The sequence below is a fragment of the Microchirus variegatus genome, assembly GCF_963457635.1.
Source record: "Microchirus variegatus genome assembly, chromosome: 2".
In the NCBI taxonomy this organism is placed as follows: domain Eukaryota; kingdom Metazoa; phylum Chordata; class Actinopteri; order Pleuronectiformes; family Soleidae; genus Microchirus; species Microchirus variegatus.
Window position 1 is genome coordinate 31954333 of NC_139803.1, and position 21601 is coordinate 31975933.

At 37.6% G+C, this 21601-nt stretch overlaps 1 protein-coding gene across 1 annotated transcript in view; it reads right to left on the reverse strand.

The window, feature by feature from the left end:
• Window positions 1–13580: 13580 nt before the first annotated feature.
• The window catches only part of gfra4a (GDNF family receptor alpha 4a), a gene marked incomplete at both ends in the record, with an annotated part of 148262 nt that continues 140241 nt past the window's right edge, over window positions 13581–21601 (reverse strand). The window contains one exon of the mRNA XM_083910306.1: window positions 13581–13730. Coding sequence (XP_083766432.1) covers window positions 13581–13730 — 150 coding nt within the window. The remainder of the gene's footprint in view (window positions 13731–21601) is intronic.

The following is a 21601-nucleotide window of genomic DNA, read 5'->3' on the forward strand; positions in this document are numbered from 1 at the left end:
CAGCCCCTCTGCCTCCGCCCCCTCCTGAACAGACTTCCCGCCAGCCAGCCAGCCAGCTCTGCTCTGGCAGGGAAGAAGTGCATGCTGGGACACAGGGACAACGGGACGTTCCGGTGAGAGGACAAACGTCGTCCAAGCGGACTGAGGCCTCCGTCTCCACAACCTTCAGGAACTTTTTACATCACCTGGAACTGAGTGACACGGAGGAAAAGGGGGGAGCAGGAGAGGGAGGAACAAAAGACGCAGGTGCTTCCTCCACCTTTTCCCCATCTCAAAAAAAACAGAAAAACAACAACAAACATTTTACATTTGTCGACACCGCCTTGTTAATGTCGAGGCGGCCACGGCTTGCTGCTAGAAGAGATCATCATCTCGTAGTTTTTGAGAGATCCAGAGACTTTGCTGCGCTTTTATGTTGCAGACTCGTTTGACTTAAGTTATTGTTTTTGTTTCTTTTTTTGGGTTTGTTTTTCTTGTGTTCATCTAAAGGCAGGAATGAACTGGACACGCTGAATTGCACACAGAGAAAAAACCTCTTTAGGGCTGTCACTTTTCCCACTAAATCTAGTCGGAAAACAAATGTTATGTCACATTATGTTGTTCTGATGAAAATGTTGGGATTTTAGTCACGTGAGGTTGAACTCTCATTGACTTGGGCAGAGCTAATACGTAAGCCCACAGATTAGTCGCACATTTGTCCATTATGTTCTCCGCATGTTGCTTTTTTCCCGTTGCACTCGTGTCATGATTGTGATCGCTCAGGACAGACGGTTCAGCTTGTGTCTTACTTTTTTTCCGATGGACCAGGAGGACGTTCAGGGTGGCGCCAATGCTGCGTTAACACGGGACGCGACACTCTTGCACTTACTTTTGTCGAAAAAAACAAACCAAACACACTAAGTTTACACACGCGTCAATTCACGCCAATTGCGTGAGCTGAAATCTTTCAACTTTGGCGACTGCAACAATGCTGTGGTTGAAGGTGAAAAAAGAACGAAATGCACGTTACTTTTTGTTTAATATACTTGCGTCCATTGCGTCACAAAATGTACAAAATGATCACCACGGGCGCTAAGCGACACCAATGTACGTAGGAAATGCGGCATTGTCCATTGTCCCCCGACACGCCCTCTGCTGGACCACACAGTAACTACTTTAAAATCTCTAATACCTTTTTTTTTTTTTTTTTTTTTTACTCAAATGGGTTTTTAAGGTTAACTATTTGTGCCCCTGATTTGAAAAATGACAGCCCTAATACACACACACATACAAACACACACACACACTTTTTCAGAAACCAGCTTACCCAGGCCCCTGACCCATCTGTGACCCATGTGTGACCACGCTGAGGTCCGGTGTCAGCACTAACAGCATGTTCTGGCTTACCTTTTGTTTTTATGGAGAGCCACTGCAGAAGGCGAGCTGTGTAAGCCAAAGACCGTGGAAAAGAGGATGTGACTCTTTAAAACAGGCCTCTGTCTTCCTCTCTCTCTCTCTCTGGACAAAATAAGACCACAACACAACGTCTCATCTGGTGCTGGCGGGCTGGATCGTAAACTTTTCCAGCTAATTACTCGTCCAGATGCAGTGGAAAACTGCACACACGCACACAAAGCAGAACAGTCGGTGGTGAGGAAACCCCCCCCTCCAAGCAATTTAACGATTGTCCCTTTGGCAGCGCTGCACCCCGAGACTCAGATCGTCCGACTCGGATCGACTGAAGTGATTAGGGTGATCTGCGTGAGGCGAGTCAGGGCGGCGGTTCAGCGTCCCCTCTGATCGTTACCTAACAAATCCATCGCCTCTAATTGCAGCTGCCGTATCCCCCAAGTTGCAGCGTGTGTGTTCGCCCCCCCCCCTTCAGGGCAGACCTGTGGCATTTGTTCGATGTCTCCTGCTGTCCCTGCAGCACTCACGTCTGTTATCGATAAATGTCACCCGTGCACAAGCGTTTATCTTCTTAGAACCTTCGCTAATGTGACTTTAAGAAATTCACCATACCTCACAAAAGACCTCTGGTGTTGATCACTAACAAAGGACAAGAATGCTTTTGTTTGTATCTTCTCTTTTCACAGTCGTCCTCTGACATCAGGGGTCCGTTTTATTTTTATTTTTGACACAACAAAACAGAAGGAGAAAGCAAACATGAGACGATGTCTAAAGAACAAAAGAATGAGAGGAACAGAAGTTGCTTGTTAAAACAACAGCGCTGTTTCCTTAAAAAGTCACAAGAAATGGTGTTTTGTTGTGAGAGCGTCACAGCGTCAGATCTGCGTTTCTTTTCTTTTTCTGCAGTGGCAGTGATGTCTCTAAGCTGCTGTCAGCAATGTCGTTTTTCTTCCATTATACAGTTCCAGCTCGACTCGACTCGTTGTTTCCGATTACTGTAGTTTCTCCTCAACGTGGGCGGAGTCATCATAGCACGGCTGTTTTAAGCACAAACAAGTGACTTGTAAAGTAGCTGTTTTCGGTGTGAATCATTAGAATCAGTGGATTAAAAAGATTTGTTTGCAGAATCATTCAGTACTCGATTCGGCTCACGATGATACAACCGACTCCTCTGTTAAATATTTAATTTTTTTACATTTCTTTTGCTAAATATTGGAGATCAATGCGCGTTTTCAGGATTTTTTTTTTGTCTTTTTAACTTTAATCAACACTTTGACATTGTTCGCACGTGCATTTGAGTACCGGCTCAGCTGAACCCCGTCAGAGCAGGTACCAGGTACGATCACTGATGGAAAAGCAGTCGTGCTCGAACTTTGTAATGGAAAAGTTCCATAATATTGGCGTGGATAAAGAGGGAATTTAAAGCTCCAGTAAGCCACACATAAATGAAAATTGTCTCGGTTTTTGTAGCCTCAAAATAGGTTGTTTATATTTACTTTAGATGAGGGCATTGCTCTTAGGAGGCCGCCATGTTTCGTGTGTGTTAAACAGAAGCTTCCATCTCTGGTTTGCTAAGGCCACTGTAATTCTCTGAAACACAAACTCTGTTTGTTGCAATCTGCAGTCTGACCTTCAAGTGTCACTGATTCCAGGATTTTATTTTTTTTCTGACGGCAGCTCAAACGCTCATTTATGCTGCGTTTTCTAAATGAAAAGAGGTTAAAAATGTCATGTGAAGTATGAAACACACTACCCCCCAGAACATTTCCACTGGTCCTGCTCCATTTCAGCTGTTTTTGAATCCACAAATGCAGAGAAAAGCCTGTAGGAAAATATAAGTTTCACACTCCAGCTGCCACAGGTCACACTTGAAGACTCCTTTTCTTCCCCCCTTTAAAGTTATTAAGTTTTGAAGTGAGTACAGTCGCAGAATAACTCAATAATCCGTCTTCTGCTCTGAAGAGCTCGCCGTGTTTAGTTCCAGGCTCTTGCGTGTGTTCAGCAAACTCAGAGCTGCTCGTCATCTAGTTAAAGGGCAAACTTTTAGCACCGTGGGGGAAAAAAAGGTCAGCGCCGGAAAGAATGGACAAAGTTGACATTCTGTAATTATAGCGAGAGCCGGACCTGCTCAAAAGTCCACGCGAGCATTAGGGAGTCAACACGGTTCATATGTGCACTGTGCAATCAAAGCACTTCACTTTCACTCGTTATAATTAATCTTTCTTTCTTTTTTTTTGCCCTTTCCTCAAGTAGAGTCAACTTTTCTTTTAAAGCCAGATCAGCAGCAGCAGCTGGTTTATTCAGCAGAGTGAAAAACCTTTGCATTTATCAAAAAACATCGTTCTACTCCTCATTTAGTCAGTGGACTTCATGTGTGTTTGTTAGAAGAGATTTACGAGGTTTCTTGAATGCATCTTCTGCTGTCAACTCAACACGTGGTGAATCCTGCGCTACTTTCGCTAACTCTCATGTGCTGGAGTTGAGAATAATCTTATATTCGACAGGTAATAGCGTAGAGCAGAGGTTCTCGGATGTTTAATACCAAGTATTATCACCAACGTTAAAATATGGGCCTGTTCACAGGAGGCAATAAGGTCATTTGCTCTCTCATCATCTTCTTCTTCCTCACATATACGTCACACACAGATTATTATTATGATTTAATTTAAGTGTAATATCATTTTCTACACACTCTGGGCAGAATGGTATATACAATAGAGCAGTATTATCCAATTTTCCTCCCAAGTACCTCTGGCGTACCACCGGTGGTACATGTACCACAGTTTGAGAACTGTCTCTGTGGTTCTGTGGTATAGAGAGAGACTGACGCTGTGCTGAGTCAATGGAGGAGCTAGCTTCTGGACACTGAGCTGTCTCATTTGAACGTGTTCCTTGGACAAGAGCAACTCCGAGATCCGCTCTCATCTCGCGTATATGTTTGATTTTCATTAGTTTTTATTCCTCAGTGTGCTGCTTCTTCTTCTTCTTCTTCTGTTAGGAAGTCCCCCTCTTCTCATTCCACAGTGGCGAAGACGAAGAGATTTACGAGCGCAGTCGTCCTCGGGTGGGAATTTCATTTCATTTCATTTCATTTCATTTCAAATCTGATTGTGCTCAAGAATCTCCTCGTATATGAATCTATTCCACGGCTGACACAGATGTACTGTAGTAATAATTTCACAAAGAATCGAGATTGTGTTGGGTTTTTTTTCTTCTTCTTCCTCCCTTTTTTCCCCACCTCCACTCTTGTTTTGTAAGTGAATGTAAAACAGCTGAACCTGGAGCCTGGAACTTTCCAGGATCATCAGGTCCTCTGTTGCTCTGAGTGACAGGATGGTGGTTCAGGCAAACGGGCTCCAAAAATAAAACAATTTTGCTCTGATACAAAGATATTTATGGCAGTAAATTAAATATCTGCCAATAAAACCTCCGAAAAGTGACACACACTGGACCTTTAACTTTTTATGCTGCACTAAAACAAAACAGAAAAAAAAAAACAATAAAGCTCAACATTTCCCACATCATCTTCCACACAATCTGCAGCCCCAAACTGTCCGAGATTAAGATTATAAACTTTGTGTTAAGGAACCGCCATCGTACGAAACCTGTCGCTCAACTTCCTTTTTATTTTGTTTTGTTTTTGTTTGTTTTTCTCTGCTCTCCAAGCCTCAATATTTATGCGGTAACGCTTTCTTTACAGCGGCCTTAATCCAGTTTAATAATCCCTGTACTAAGTGACACAAATGTACAGCAAAGGCTTATTTATAAAGTACACGTGTGATTAGTTGGAAAAAACAAACAACCGTTAAACGTTTTTAAAACAACACTTGAACGGTTGAGGCGTCAGAACGAGGTCGTTGTAAACTCTGCGTTTCCCCTCCGTCTCTCTGTATAGCGGCATTATTCTTCTTATATATACTGATGAAGTAGTTTGTTAATATGTATAATTTAGCGGGTTGCTGGGTTTTTTTGTTTTGTTTTTTCTTTGTAAATAATGAGAAAGTATTGTGAATGATTTTTGTTTCTCTCTCTCTCTGTCGAATGGTTTTTAAAAAAGAGATTCTTTGCGGCGAAAAAAACGTCTCCGGGCTTTTAAAAATGTGACTCCAGTGCACAGCAGCGTATTTTGTATGTAAAGATATGAACAAGCATAAACTAGAAGCTGATGAAACTATGTGTAAAACTTGACGATACTAGCTTAATGAACCTGTAATTATACTGATGTACATAAAAAAGAATGACACAACAGTTTTTTTTGTCTATTATTAAATGTTAAAAAACAAAAGGGTTTTTTGTCCGTGTTGTGATTTCTCATCACTCTACTCCTCCAGTGCTGCTTTGACATGCCACAGGGGGCGCCGCTGAGCCCATATCACTCTTTAGTTATTTATGAGGAAGAAGAAGCAACAAGCAAGGTCATTCTCCCTCTCTTTTAACATGTCTTTATTTTTCTCTAGCTAGGTCTGTCTTTCTTCTAGCTAGGTCTGTATTCTTGCTAGGTCTCCTAGTTAGCTAGCTCTTTCTTCTAGCTAGGTCATCCAGCTAGCTAGGTATTTCTTCTAGCTAGGTCTGCTAGTTAGCTAGGTCTGTCTTCTAGCTAGCTAGGTTGTGCCTTTTTTCTTTCTTTCTTCTAGTTAGCTGGGTCTTAATTTCTTCTAGCTAGCTAGGTTGTGCCTTTTTTCTTTCTTTCTTCTAGTTAGCTGGGTCTTAATTTCTTCTAGCTAGCTAGGTCTTGTCTTTCTCTTTCATATTCATTCATCATATTCCCCACTTTATTTCCATCCCTTCTTTGCCCAATCCTTTCTTTTTCCCATTACCATCTTCCCACTCTTCTTTCCTTCCCTCCTCATGTTTCTTCATTGTCTCTCTTCACAGCTTGTTGACCAAATCCATATTTCATTCTCTTTCCATCTATTCACTCCATCTCTACACCTTTCTTTCCATCCACATCTTCTGTCGTTTTCCTCATCCCTCATATCCCACTTCCTTCCCCATCCACCCATCTTTCCTCTCTTCTATCTTGCCATCTCTCTTTTACAGATAGCTCTCCTCCCTCTCCCCTTTGGTTCAGTCCATCTCTTCCTCTGTCTATCCTCTGATCATCTCATCCGTCTCTCCTCCTTTAGCTCGTTGACCTCATTTGTCTATTCCTCTCTCTCAATTGTATTGTCCTTCACTCCATCCATCCCTCCTTATCATTAGCATCAATCTGTTTCTGCCTCTTCTCTTTCTTTTTTTCATAACTGATCACTTTTGGCTTCTTTTTTCCGTCGTTACACATCCCTCTTTCTCCATCTTTTCCTCCCTCTGCTCTGTATTCCCTTCTTCCCTCTCCCCTTACTACTCCTCTTTCCTTTATCTTTCTTCTTGTATCGGACTCTCTTCCCTTGTCTTCCTTTTTCTTCTTTTGTCCCTCTCTTCTTTACTAACGTCTCCATCTGTCTTCTCATTACCAGCTTCTCTCTTTCTGATCCATTCTTCTCTCTGTCTTTTCCTCCTTATTGGTTGACTCTCTCCATCACATTCTCTCCATTTTCCCCTCCTCTCTTAATCTCCCACCTGTCTTGTTTTTCCTTTCTTCATCTTGTTTTCCTTCTTCTATCATGTTCTCTGTCCAACTCTATTTCCTTCTCTGTTTTTTCATTCTCTTCTTCACTAACTTCTATCACTTTTGTTTTTTTCTGCTCCTTTTCTTCTCTCTCAATTTTTATTTTCATTACTGGCTTCTCCTCTTTCTGCTCCATCTTCCCCTCTCTCTCTATCTTCTCTGTCCTCACTTTCCTTCCAACGTCCCTTATTCCCTCTCCCCTTGTTACCTTTTCCACACTTCATCATTTTCTCTCCATCTCCTCCTCTGCTTCCTCTCCTCTTCTTCGGAATCTGTTGCATCGCGCACACACACACACACACACACACACACACGAGGAGACGTAATTAAACGGTTTGGGGGAAGCAATAAAGACGAGATGACCTGGAAATGGTCAGTAGCATGAAACGTCCACAATATACTGTAAATCTGTGCTGCTGCTGAAGAGGAGGAGGAGGGAGGTTATGGAGGAAGAGTGTGTGTCTGTTTACTGTGTGTGTGTGTGTGTGTGTGCGGGTGTCATAAATAAACACATACAACCCTAACTTTTTGAGAACCTGGTTTTAGGCTTAGGGTTAGAATAAGGTTAAGGTTAAAAGTTAGGGTCTTTGGAATTATGTCCATGAGTGTGTGTGTGTGTGTACCAGGTATTCCTTATGTTGTGGGGACCTAAATCTGTTTCCACAGTCGCATTTTGAAGACTTAAAACTGAGGTCAGGGTCAGGTCAGGGTCAGGATTAGGCCAGTAATAAATATGTTAAGATGAATAAGGAAAGGAAAGTGCAGGTTAGCTAACATGTGTAGCACTAGCCATATTGTAAACAATAATAAGAGAAAACACCGTCAACTTTTTATGAAAAAGGCGTATCTTCGAACGTTCGGAAGCTTTATGCGTAAACAATTCACACTTAAACCCCCACTTAGTATTAAAATCAAAGTAATTAATATAAAAACAATGGCGGAGCTCATAGCTCATGCAAGGTCCGACTGCTGTTATCCCGCAGGTTGCACGACCCTAATCTACAGGGGTGCTGCATTTAATTGCCATAGGACAAACAAGCTCCCGTGTTGTGAGAGGTTTTTCTTATATGGCAAGTGGAATCACATTACTTAACTCCGTTACACGCGCACGGTTTACACAGTCACAAACACGAGACAACACACTCACCATGGCAGAAGCACCGGGCCGGGAGTTAAAGGATGTTAAAGTACAAAGCACATAGAAAATGCATAAAAACAGGGAATCAGTTCCTGTTTATTGGATTTTGTCCTCTATTGTTTATTATGTTGGAGAAGAAGCATTATTGTCGAATAGATTATTTTTAAAGAGAGTGGATTTGTTATCCTAAGTTGATTATTCATATTAGATAAACATAAATGAATGTGCAGAGTTATGAACTAAATTACCATTCAGTCTAATTCCTACTTCACCAGTATTATGTTTATCATGCACCAAATAACATTATAAGTAATTAATTTGTATAACTTATGAAAATAATAATAATGTGTGTGTGTGTGGGGGGGGGGGGGTGTCTGTGTGTGTGTGTGTTTAGCTCAGCTGTCAGGGGGCAACAACAGAGTCTGGCTGAAATTTCCCCTGTCGCGTTTTCAGATTTGCTGAACAAAGGTTACACAACAACATGTGATTCTCAGAAATGCTGCATTCATGTTTTTCTTGCACAGGTTCTCTCTCTCTCTCCCTCTCTCTCTCTCTCTCTCCCTCTCTCTCTCTCCCTCTCTCTCACACACAGGCGTTAGCAATTAGCAATTAGCAGAGCGTTCCCTGGAGGAGTCAGTTTGATCCGGGCTCCTCAGTCTTCATCCATCACAGCGAGCCGTCAACAGTCGTGAGTTATGATGATGTTTCTGCCTCTCAGCTCTTGTTACGTCCAAATGTTTCACTCGTGATAAATAATCTGCTGTAAATCCATCGAGGCGAAACAAAAGCAGTCACTTAATGAGCAGCAGAAGCAGCAGAAGAAGAAGAAAAAACAACAGGTGTTTCCTTCAGCTCTAAACGTCATCTGTTAACATGTGGCAGCATGTGTGTGTGTGTGTGTGTGTGTGTGTGGGTTATAGTTATAGAAACTAATAATAACACGTTTTCTCTTTCAGTTGCAGTTGCAATTATTTTAGGAATTATTTGAGTAATTTATTTAATAAAATGTCAACTCTTAGTTTGATGTTAATCTTCTTAAACTGGGTGATTTTCTGCTTGTTGAAGCTTAATACTGGCAATTTTCTGACATTTAAACTAAATTACAAAATTGCAAACTTTTTTTAGCAAAACATTTTTGATTTAATTATTGTTATTATAATAATATTTGGCAGATCAATTAATAATATGCATTATTAACAACATTTTCCCAGTTTTGGATCAATAAAGTCTATCTATCTATCTATCTATCTATCTATCTATCTATCTATCTATCACTGCATTAGAAAACAATTGATTAATGTAAAAATATTAAATTAAGTAACAATTTAAACAAAAAACTGTTTTATTTTAGGTCTATATTTTAAGATTTAGAGTTATTCTTAATAGTTTGTATCAGGTTTAAACTGTTGATTGTATACTTACTGGTAATTATTGATAATATATGATCTGTATTTACACTCAAAGAAAATCTCTTTTCCTCTTCATCAGGACGCCTGGTTTCACAGACGATCATTAGCCGCCGTAAACCGAGGTAATCCAACTCAACATTTACACACTTTGTTGAGGTCAAGCCGTTCACAGTTGTCGACTGTGAGAGTTTTACCTCGAGTGTCTCAGGAGGACGCAGTGGTGGACACTGCAGCAGCAGAGACGGAGACGTTTACTGCTGATTGATCTGCTCGGATTTTATGTCCATGTTCATTTTCTGCAAAGTCATAAAAAAACACATTCTTCTCGTCATAACACGAAGTTGAGTTTTGAAGGTCCACGTATACTTTCATCCACCTTGTAAACAAACCTTTAACAACGTCGTCCAGCGTCTCCCAGACTTGTTTTTATAGAGGAAACTCTCTAAATATGACAAGCAGGCGCCGCATAATACACAATATAAACAGTGCTAAAAGGTCATTTGTCCATAAAACTGGCTGCTTTTACTGCCGCATTGTTTAAAATAGGTAAACCAGCTACTTTTAATCGATATACTGTGTGTTAGATAAATGATCATAACTTCATTTTACCTCACTGTTGCACGTCTTCTACATATTACACGTCTTGGATACTGCACAGATTCTTGTTTATATTTATATTCAAATGTATTTTTTATTGTAAACCCGATCCTGATTCTGTGTTATTTGATATAATATATGGAAGTAAAACGCTGGAATTGGAAAGAAGGTTAATGTGGAAGAACTTGAGGACCAACTTTTCTAAATTGTTGTGTTGAAGAAGACCAGAAACGAGTGACTAAGATCATCAAATCTTTATGATGTTATAAATCATTAGAGAAGTTGGCTATTTTTCTAATACACTTGCCCCCTGTTGGTCATTTTAGAGAATGCAAGCCTCCAGAACTTCCACATTGGTTTCATTTTCCGGATCAAGACATAAATGACAGTTTATTTCAAGGAATAATCCGATTTTCTCGCAGTTTTTTCTTCTCTGTGCCACTGAGACCTGATCAATATTTTTTTTTATTGATTGACACGGGTCAGGAAAGGTGAAGAAACCTACATGTTCTGTGCTGGTTCTTGTTGTTGTGTTGGCGGTGGTCAGTTTCTGAGCCTTTTATCAGCCTGTAGCAGCAGCAGCTACAGTATGTGGGACAGCAGGCCGTCTGTCCCACATAGCTGATGACCCGTAACGTGGAGAATGGCACCAATTACAGTCGCCATATGCAGCGCACAGGTGGCACACAGGTAGCTCCAGTCACTTTGTCACAGGGATGGCGGCCTAAACGTCCCTTCTCGGGGCCAAAAACTGCTAATCTGCAGTTTGTAAAACTAAGTCAGGTGCCTTTTTTTTTTTTTGGTAATTTGTGAAAGTCCCAAGTGTTGGCGCAGTTTTCCAGCAGCAGAGCCCCTTGCGCCGAAGCCTGAGGCGAGAAGAAATTCAAATTGGCTGCAGCTTTGTTTACACCAGGGGTCTCATTTATTTAAGTTTTGGATTGCACAAGTTTGTGCTCTGGAAAGTTTTGATGCCAGAGTCATTGACCGTCTCTGTCAATTTTTTTTTATTAGTACTTAAAAAAATAAAAAATTATATAGACGTCATATTGATTATGTAGTTATATTATATAATTATATCAAAAATAAAATATTGCATTTTTCTCTGAAACACAAGATCAGGTCAAAGGTCACATCAGGAAAAAAAAAGTTCCTTCTCGCTCGAGATCTGCTCAGAATTCTCCTCCATTGACAGCGTTATCTCTATTTGCAGGGAGTGACACGTGTCACCGCACATCTAGGATTCTGCCGCTTCGTCGCAGTCACCTCACGCCCAGCTCCAGAGGACGTGGCGGCGGCGGCGGCGGCGGCAACGCCACACCCAGAGACTGATAAATCACGGGACGAACCGAGATGCAGAGCTCAGCTGGTGAGACGACGTCCTGATGGGAGACGAGAGGATCTGTGAAGATGAGAGGTATGACGGTATGAAACACTTTTATCACCAAGTGATATTCTGAGCTGAAGGTTTGAAAGGACAACTTCATTAAAATTAGAATAATAAATTTTTTTTCAAAATAAAGTTTTCTCACTCGAATCTCACGTGGCCTCTGTATCTTGCCACGCACAGAGGTGTGATTTCTAACTTTTTATACTTACTATTTTTTATTATTAGACACTGTGGTTGATCTTCAGATCACAGTACAGACAGTCATGTGGACTTCTTATCTTTTTCCAGACAAGAAACACTCTCAAATCGATTCCCTCCCTCGTACGGTAAATCCTATACGGCTAAAATTGTACAAAGCAGCCAAATTTACACTTACAAAATTGACGTTACAAAAAGACGATGGTTTTTGCCGTAGCTCCTGAAACGTGCTGTAACACAGAGTAAAAACCATGAGAGTCCAAGAGAAAAATGACTTTAATGTTGTGAGCAGTACAAATAAAAATCCAATCGCCTTTTTTTCCTCTTTGAGCTGTGACATCATCGCAACACCAGGGCAAATACTATCAGACGACCTGCACGTAGCGACACTGTTAAGAGTTGAGTGATAAAATCCTGTGCAGTGACTCAGCGCTTTTACAACTTCATACATTGAAATCAGTGTTTTTTTCCCTTCTTGTCATTGAACTTGGCAGGAAAATGTCCTACCAACCCTTGTGCTGTTATTGTTATGGCGACACCATTAGCTTATAGCGTGTTAGCTTCATTAGGTCCAACGTGAAGAAGGTTTGCGTCTGCGTTTGTGCTTAAATCACATAGACTGTATGTTGTCACGACTTCACCAAAGGTCCACATGAATGTCCGCTCTTTGAGGCAGAGCTATGTGCTTTTTTACAGTTTGTGTTTGTAAGTCCTTCATCGTCCCAGCAGGTGGCGCTCCAACACGAGTCACTTTCCAACGACCGTAAATCATGATTGGTCACAAATGTGTTATGTGTTTTTTTTATCTGCAGCAAAGTCCACACATATGTTAAAAAATAGAAACGAGTCTTCCTCTTTTGTTGCTTCCCCACCAAAACAATTTTTTTACATTTTGTTGAAAAACAGAACACATTTGTCCAGCCTTCACACTTAAAGCTGAATGAGGAGTGAATGGTCATGAGTGGTATGAACCAGTCTGACATATTATAACCTATTCCAATTCCATTAAGGCTTATTTGAAAGAAAAGAAGAAAAAAGACACATTTACAGACGTTTAGTAAAATTTCAATCAGATTTTTTTTTGTTTTGCTCTGTATATATTTGGAAATCAGTTCTTCAAAATTGCGACTTAAAACACAACAATAAACATCCAGAAGTCCACCGCAATTCGAGTCAACACAAATGTGCTTCCGTTAGGTGTCGGAAATTAAGAAAAAAAAAAAAGGATGTGGCGTCAAAATAAAGTGTTGCATGTGGACACATTCACCTTAACCACCTTAAATCTCATATAACACGCTGTCACACGTCATCAGACAGAAAAGTCTTAACATTTAATATTTTTCTTTCACATTGAGGAATGTTCAAGGACAAAAAGTATTTTTTGGGGGGGCTTTTTTATATATATGTATATTTATATATATATATAACTTTTGTATAGTCAGTGTCTCTTCACTGTACACATTCGGGTCCTGTGTGTTTTTTTCACTGTGCTGTGGACGTTGAGAAGGGTGAAGGGAGGAAAGAGTCTGTCAGAGTTTGTGTTGGGTTGGGTGATGGGGTGTGTACTTCCTGGTTGTTTAGCTCCTCCCTGATGTGGTACAGTGGCCACACCCTCTTTCTCTCTGGTGATATTCTGCACAACACAACACATCTGATTTGAGTCATGTTCCACAAAAAGTGATAAACTGTGATTTTTGTGATGGAGACGGAGCAGGACAAAGTCTCACCCTCCCTCCGTCCATTCATTTGACACATACAAATGTCTCTCTTGCACTATCTCTCTCTCCCCTCTCCCCCCCCCCCCCCCCCCAGGTCTGGAGTTTTGTCAGTGGAGGCCAGGTGAGCGAGGCCTTATTAATCAGACAGGAGCAGCAGGGAGCACAGGAACCAGCCGAGGCCTAGAAGGACAGACAGTTGGACGGGCTGGTCCCCACAGTCCGACAGGCCTGGAGATGGAAGAGTGGAGTCTCCATCGTCGCCCCACAATCTGTCGTTCTCGTTTACCTGTGTGGGAACAGACAGTCCATCAGTCTCCTATTTCACTGTGTAGAGGTAATGACACATCACATTTTCCATATCCACAGTTCAGGATAAACTTGACACTTGGACTCAAAATCTTTGAAATATAGTAAAACTTTAACAATGAAAAAAGGTTTGTCAAAAGCTTAATGGAGAAGACATGAAAAACAACATTGTTTGTTAATAAGTGATAGTAAAGTAGGATTTCAAAAACTCACAAGAACATCAAGTACAATAAGAGCAAACATGAAAAAATATTGGTTCGTGTCACAGGACAGCCAAATCAAAACTGCAAAATTACAGCATCACTTAAAAAACTTAAAATGTCCAAAAAATCGTACAAAAATATCGACATCCTAAACTATGACGTTTTTCTGAAATTTTGAACGACATTCTAATGATGTCCAAAATTGAGCAAAAACTTTATACTATACTATGTAGTCCAAAATTTGACAAAAACTTTATACTATACTATGTAGTCCAAAAATGGACAATTAAAAAAAATAAAAATAAATCTGGGTCCAAAATTGGTCTTACATACTAACTATCATCCAAAATTTGACCTTTTCTTTTTTTTCTCCAAAATTTTACAAAAACATCATACTATACTATGTCATCCAAAATTGGACAATGTTTTTCAAAACAATAATTGGGTCCAAAAATGGACAAAAACAAACTATACTATGTCGTCTAAAATTTGACAAAAACGTCATACTATACTATGTCGTCTACCTCAATGTTATACTAGACTATTTTGTCCAAAATCTGACAATTTTTCTGAAGAAAAAAATTTGGTCAAAAATTTGACAAAAACGTCATACTATATACTATGTCGTCCAAAATCAGACAATTTTTTTGAAAAAATTTTTTTACCCCAAAATCCGACCAAATCGTCATACTATACTATGTCGTCGACCTCAATGTCATACTTGACTATTTCGTCCAAAATCGGGCAATTTTATTGAAAAAAAATTTGGTCCAAAATTTGACAGAAATGTCATACTTTACTATGTCGTCCAAAATGTGTAACAATTTTTGAGAAGGAAAAACAATTTGACAAAAACACCAAGACTCGGTGAGATCTCCAGTTGGTGTAGCAGTTAGTGCTCCTGCCTTTACAGCAAGAAGAGCTGGGTTGCTGGGTTCGAACCTTGGCTGGAACAAGGGCTTTTATGCAAAAAAATTGACCAAAATGTCATACAATACTATATTGTTCAAAATCAGACAATTTTTTATTAACTTTTTTTTACCCCAAAATGTGACCAAAACGTCATACTATACTATGTCGTCCAAAATCTGACCATTTTTTTGAAAAACGTTTTTTTGGTCCAAAACTTGACAAAAACGTCATACTATACTATGTAGTACGTCCTACTATACTATGTCGTCCATAATGTGACCATTTTTTGAAAAAAAAAATTGGTCCAAAATTTGACAAAAACGACATACTGTACTATGTCGTCCAAAATCTGACCATTTTTTTAAAAAACGTTTTTTTGGTCCAAAACTTGACAAAAACGTCATACTATACTATGTAGTACGTCCTACAATACTATGTCGTCCATAATGTGACCATTTTTTGAAAAAAAAAATTGGTCCAAAATTTGACAAAAACGTCATACTATACTGTCGTCCAAAATCTGACCATTTTTTTGAAAAACGTTTTTTTGGTCCAAAACTTGACAAAACGTCATACTATACTATGTAGTACGTCCTACTATACTATGTCGTCCATAATGTGACCATTTTTTGAAAAAAAAAATTGGTCCAAAATTTGACAAAAACGACATACTATACTATGTCGTCCAAAATCAGACAATTTTTTTGAAAACATTTTTTTTACCCCCAAATGTGACCAAAACGTCATACTATACTATGTCGTCCAAAATCTGACCATTTTTTTGAAAAACGTTTTTTTGGTCCAAAACTTGACAAAACGTCATACTATACTATGTAGTACGTCCTACTATACTATGTCGTCCATAATGTGACCATTTTTTGAAAAAAAAAATTGGTCCAAAATTTGACAAAAACGTCATACTATACTATGTCGTCCAAAATCTGACCATTTTTTTGAAAAACGTTTTTTTGGTCCAAAACTTGACAAAACGTCATACTATACTATGTAGTACGTCCTACTATACTATGTCGTCCATAATGTGACCATTTTTTGAAAAAAAAATTTGGTCCAAAATTTGACAGAAATGTCATACTTTACTATGTCGTCCAAAATGTAAAAAATTTTGGGAAGGAAAAACAATTTGACAAAAACACCAAGACTTAGTGAGATCTCCAGTTTGTGTAGCGGTTAGTGCTCTGCCTTACAGCAAAATGAGCTGGGTTGCTGGGTTCGAACCTTGGTTGTTCCAAGGGCTTTTATGCAAAATAAATTACCAAAATGTCATACTATACTATGTTGTTTAAAATCAGACAATTTTTTATTAACTTTTTTTTACCCCAAAATGTGACCAAAACGTCATACTATACTGTGTCGTCCAAAATCTGACCATTTTTTTGAAAAACGTTTTTTTGGTCCAAAACTTGACAAAAACGTCATACTATACTATGTAGTACGTCCTACTATACTATGTCGTCCATAATGTGACAATTTTTTGAAAAAAAAAATTGGTCCAAAATTTGACAAAAACGACATACTATACTATGTCGTCCAAAATCTGACCATTTTTTTGAAAAACGTTTTTTTGGTCCAAAACTTGACAAAACGTCATACTATACTATGTAGTACGTCCTACTATACTATGTCGTCCATAATGTGACCATTTTTTGAAAAAAAAAATTGGTCCAAAATTTGACAAAAACGACATACTATACTATGTCGTCCAAAATCAGACAATTTTTTTGAAAACATTTTTTTTACCCCCAAATGTGACCAAAACGTCATACTATACTATGTCGTCGATCTCAATGTCATACTTGATTATTTCGTCCAAAATCGGGCAATTTTATTGAAAAAAAAATTTGGTCCAAAATTTGACAGAAATGTCATACTTTACTATGTCGTCCAAAATGTAAAAATTTTTGGGAAGGAAAAACAATTTGACAAAAACACCAAGACTTAGTGAGATCTCCAGTTTGTGTAGCGGTTAGTGCTCTGCCTTACAGCAAAATGAGCTGGGTTGCTGGGTTCGAACCTTGGTTGTTCCAAGGGCTTTTATGCAAAATAAATTACCAAAATGTCATACAATACTATGTTGTTTAAAATCAGACAATTTTTTATTAACTTTTTTTTACCCCAAAATGTGACCAAAACGTCATACTATACTATGTCGTCTAAAATCTGACCATTTTTTTGAAAAACGTTTTTTTGGTCCAAAACTTGACAAAAACGTCATACTATACTATGTAGTACGTCCTACAATACTATGTCGTCCATAATGTGACCATTTTTTGAAAAAAAAAATTGGTCCAAAATTTGACAAAAACGACATACTATACTATGTCGTCCAAAATCTGACCATTTTTTTGAAAAACTTTTTTTGGTCCAAAACTTGACAAAAACGTCATACTATACTATGTAGTACGTCCTACTATACTATGTCGTCCATAATGTGACCATTTTTTGAAAAAAAAAATTGGTCCAAAATTTGACAAAAACGACATACTATACTATGTCGTCCAAAATCTGACCATTTTTTTGAAAAACGTTTTTTTGGTCCAAAACTTGACAAAAACGTCATACTATACTATGTAGTACGTCCTACTATACTATGTCGTCCATAATGTGACCATCTTTTGAAAAAAAAAATTGGTCCAAAATTTGACAAAAACGACATACTATACTATGTCGTCCAAAATCTGACCATTTTTTTGAAAAACGTTTTTTTGGTCCAAAACTTGACAAAAACGTCATACTATACTATGTAGTACGTCCTACTATACTATGTCGTCCATAATGTGACCATTTTTTGAAAAAAAAAATTGGTCCAAAATTTGACAAAAACGTCATACTATACTGTCGTCCAAAATCAGACAATTTTTTTGAAAACATTTTTTTACCCCCAAATGTGACCAAAACGTCATACTATACTATGTCGTCGATCTCAATGTCATACTTGACTATTTCGTCCAAAATCGGGCAATTTTATTGAAAAAAAAATTTGGTCCAAAATTTGACAGAAATGTCATACTTCACTATGTCGTCCAAAATGTAAAAATTTTTGGGAAGGAAAAACTATTTGACAAAAACACCAACACTCAGTGAGATCTCCAGTTGGTGTAGCGGTTAGTGCTCCTGCCTTACAGCAAGATGAGCTGGGTTGCTGGGTTCGAACCTTGGTTGTAACAAGGGCTTTTATGCAAAATAAATTACCAAAATGTCATACAATACTATGTTGTTCAAAATCAGACAATTTTTTATTAACTTTTTTTTACCCCAAAATGTGACCAAAACGTCATACTATACTATGTCGTCCAAAATCTGACCATTTTTTTGAAAAACGTTTTTTTGGTCCAAAACTTGACAAAAACGTCATACTATACTATGCAGTACGTCCTACTATACTATGTCGTCCATGATGTGACCATTTTTTGAAAAAAATAAATTGGTCCAAAATTTGACAAAAACGACATACTATACTATGTCGTCCAAAATCTGACCATTTTTTTTAAAAACGTTTTTTTGGTCCAAAACTTGACAAAAACGTCATACTATACTATGTAGTACGTCCTACTATACTATGTCGTCCATAATGTGACCATCTTTTGAAAAAAAAAATTGGTCCAAAATTTGACAAAAACGACATACTATACTATGTCGTCCAAAATCTGACCATTTTTTTGAAAAACGTTTTTTTGGTCCAAAACTTGACAAAAACGTCATACTATACTATGTAGTACGTCCTACTATACTATGTCGTCCATAATGTGACCATTTTTTGAAAAAAAAAATTGGTCCAAAATTTGACAAAAACGTCATACTATACTATGTCGTCCAAAATCTGACCATTTTTTTGAAAAACGTTTTTTTGGTCCAAAACTTGACAAAAACGTCATACTATACTATGTAGTACGTCCTACAATACTATGTCGTCCATAATGTGACCATTTTTTGAAAAAAAAAATTGGTCCAAAATTTGACAAAAACGTCATACTATACTATGTCGTCCAAAATCAGACAATTTTTTTGAAAACATTTTTTTTACCCCCAAATGTGACCAAAACGTCATACTATACTATGTCGTCGATCTCAATGTCATACTTGACTATTTCGTCCAAAATCGGGCAATTTTATTGAAAAAAAAATTTGGTCCAAAATTTGACAGAAATGTCATACTTTACTATGTCGTCCAAAATGTAAAAAATTTTGGGAAGGAAAAACAATTTGACAAAAACACCAAGACTCAGTGAGATCTCCAGTTGGTGTAGCGGTTAGTGCTCTGCCAAAATGAGCTGGGTTGATGGGTTCGAACCTTGGTTGGAACAAGGGCTTTTATGCAAAATAAATTACCAAAATGTCATACAATACTATGTTGTTTAAAATCAGACAATTTTTTATTAACTTTTTTTTTACCCCAAAATGTGACCAAAACGTCATACTATACTATGTCGTCCAAAATCTGACCATTTTTTTGAAAAACGTTTTTTTGGTCCAAAACTTGACAAAAACGTCATACTATACTATGCAGTACGTCCTACTATACTATGTCGTCCATAATGTGACCATTTTTTGAAAAAAATAAATTGGTCCAAAATTTGACAAAAACGACATACTATACTATGTCGTCCAAAATCTGACCATTTTTTTTAAAAACGTTTTTTTGGTCCAAAACTTGACAAAAACGTCATACTATACTATGTAGTACGTCCTACTATACTATGTCGTCCATAATGTGACCATCTTTTGGAAAAAAAAATTGGTCCAAAATTTGACAAAAACGACATACTATACTATGTCGTCCAAAATCTGACCATTTTTTTGAAAAACGTTTTTTTGGTCCAAAACTTGACAAAAACGTCATACTATACTATGTAGTACGTCCTACTATACTATGTCGTCCATAATGTGACCATCTTTTGAAAAAAAAAATTGGTCCAAAATTTGACAAAAACGACATACTATACTATGTCGTCCAAAATCTGACCATTTTTTTGAAAAACGTTTTTTTGGTCCAAAACTTGACAAAAACGTCATACTATACTATGTAGTACGTCCTACTATACTATGTCGTCCATAATGTGACCATTTTTTGAAAAAAAAAATTGGTCCAAAATTTGACAAAAACGTCATACTATACTATGTCGTCCAAAATCTGACCATTTTTTTGAAAAACGTTTTTTTGGTCCAAAACTTGACAAAAACGTCATACTATACTATGTAGTACGTCCTACAATACTATGTCGTCCATAATGTGACCATTTTTTGAAAAAAAAAATTGGTCCAAAATTTGACAAAAACGTCATACTATACTATGTCGTCCAAAATCAGACAATTTTTTTGAAAACATTTTTTTTACCCCCAAATGTGACCAAAACGTCATACTATACTATGTCGTCCAAAATCTGACCATTTTTTTGAAAAACGTTTTTTTGGTCCAAAACTTGACAAAAACGTCATACTATACTATGCAGTACGTCCTACTATACTATGTCGTCCATAATGTGACCATTTTTTGAAAAAAATAAATTGGTCCAAAATTTGACAAAAACGTCATACTATACTATGTAGTACGTCCTACTATACTATGTCGTCCATAATGTGACCATTTTTTGAAAAAAAAAATTGGTCCAAAATTTGACAAAAACGACATACTATACTATGTCGTCCAAAATCTGACCATTTTTTTGAAAAACGTTTTTTTGGTCCAAAACTTGACAAAAACGTCATACTATACTATGTAGTACGTCCTACTATACTATGTCGTCCATAATGTGACCATTTTTTGAAAAAAAAAATTGGTCCAAAATTTGACAAAAACGACATAAAAATGGTCAGATTTTGGACGACATAGTATACTATGTCGTCCAAAATCTGACCATTTTTTTAAAAACGTTTTTTTGGTCCAAAACTTGACAAAAACGTCATACTATACTATGTAGTACGTCCTACTATACTATGTCGTCCATAATGTGTCTATTTTTTGAAAAAAAAAATTGGTCCAAAATTTGACAAAAACGACATACTATACTATGTCGTCCAAAATCTGACCATTTTCTTGAAAAACGTTTTTTTGGTCCAAAACTTGACAAAAACGTCATACTATACTATGTAGTACGTCCTACAATACTATGTCGTCCATAATGTGACCATTTTTTGAAAAAAAAAATTGGTCCAAAATTTGACAAAAACGACATACTATATCGTCCAAAATCTGACCATTTTTTTGAAAAACGTTTTTTTGGTCCAAAACTTGACAAAAACGTCATACTATACTATGTAGGACGTCCTACAATACTATGTCGTCCATAATGTGACCATTTTTTGAAAAAAAAATTGGTCCAAAATTTGACAAAAACGACATACTATACTATGTCGTCCAAAATCTGACCATTTTTTTAAAAACGTTTTTTTGGTCCAAAACTTGACCAAAAGGTCATACTATACTATGTAGTACGTCCTACAATACTATGTCGTCCATAATGTGACCATTTTTTGAAAAAAAAAATTGGTCCAAAATTTGACAAAAACGACATACTATACTATGTCGTCCAAAATCTGACCATTTTTTTGAAAAACGTTTTTTTGGTCCAAAACTTGACAAAAACGTCATACTATACTATGTAGTACGTCCTACTATACTATGTCGTCCATAATGTGACCATTTTTTGAAAAAAAAAATTGGTCCAAAATTTGACAAAAACGACATACTATACTATGTCGTCCAAAATCAGACAATTTT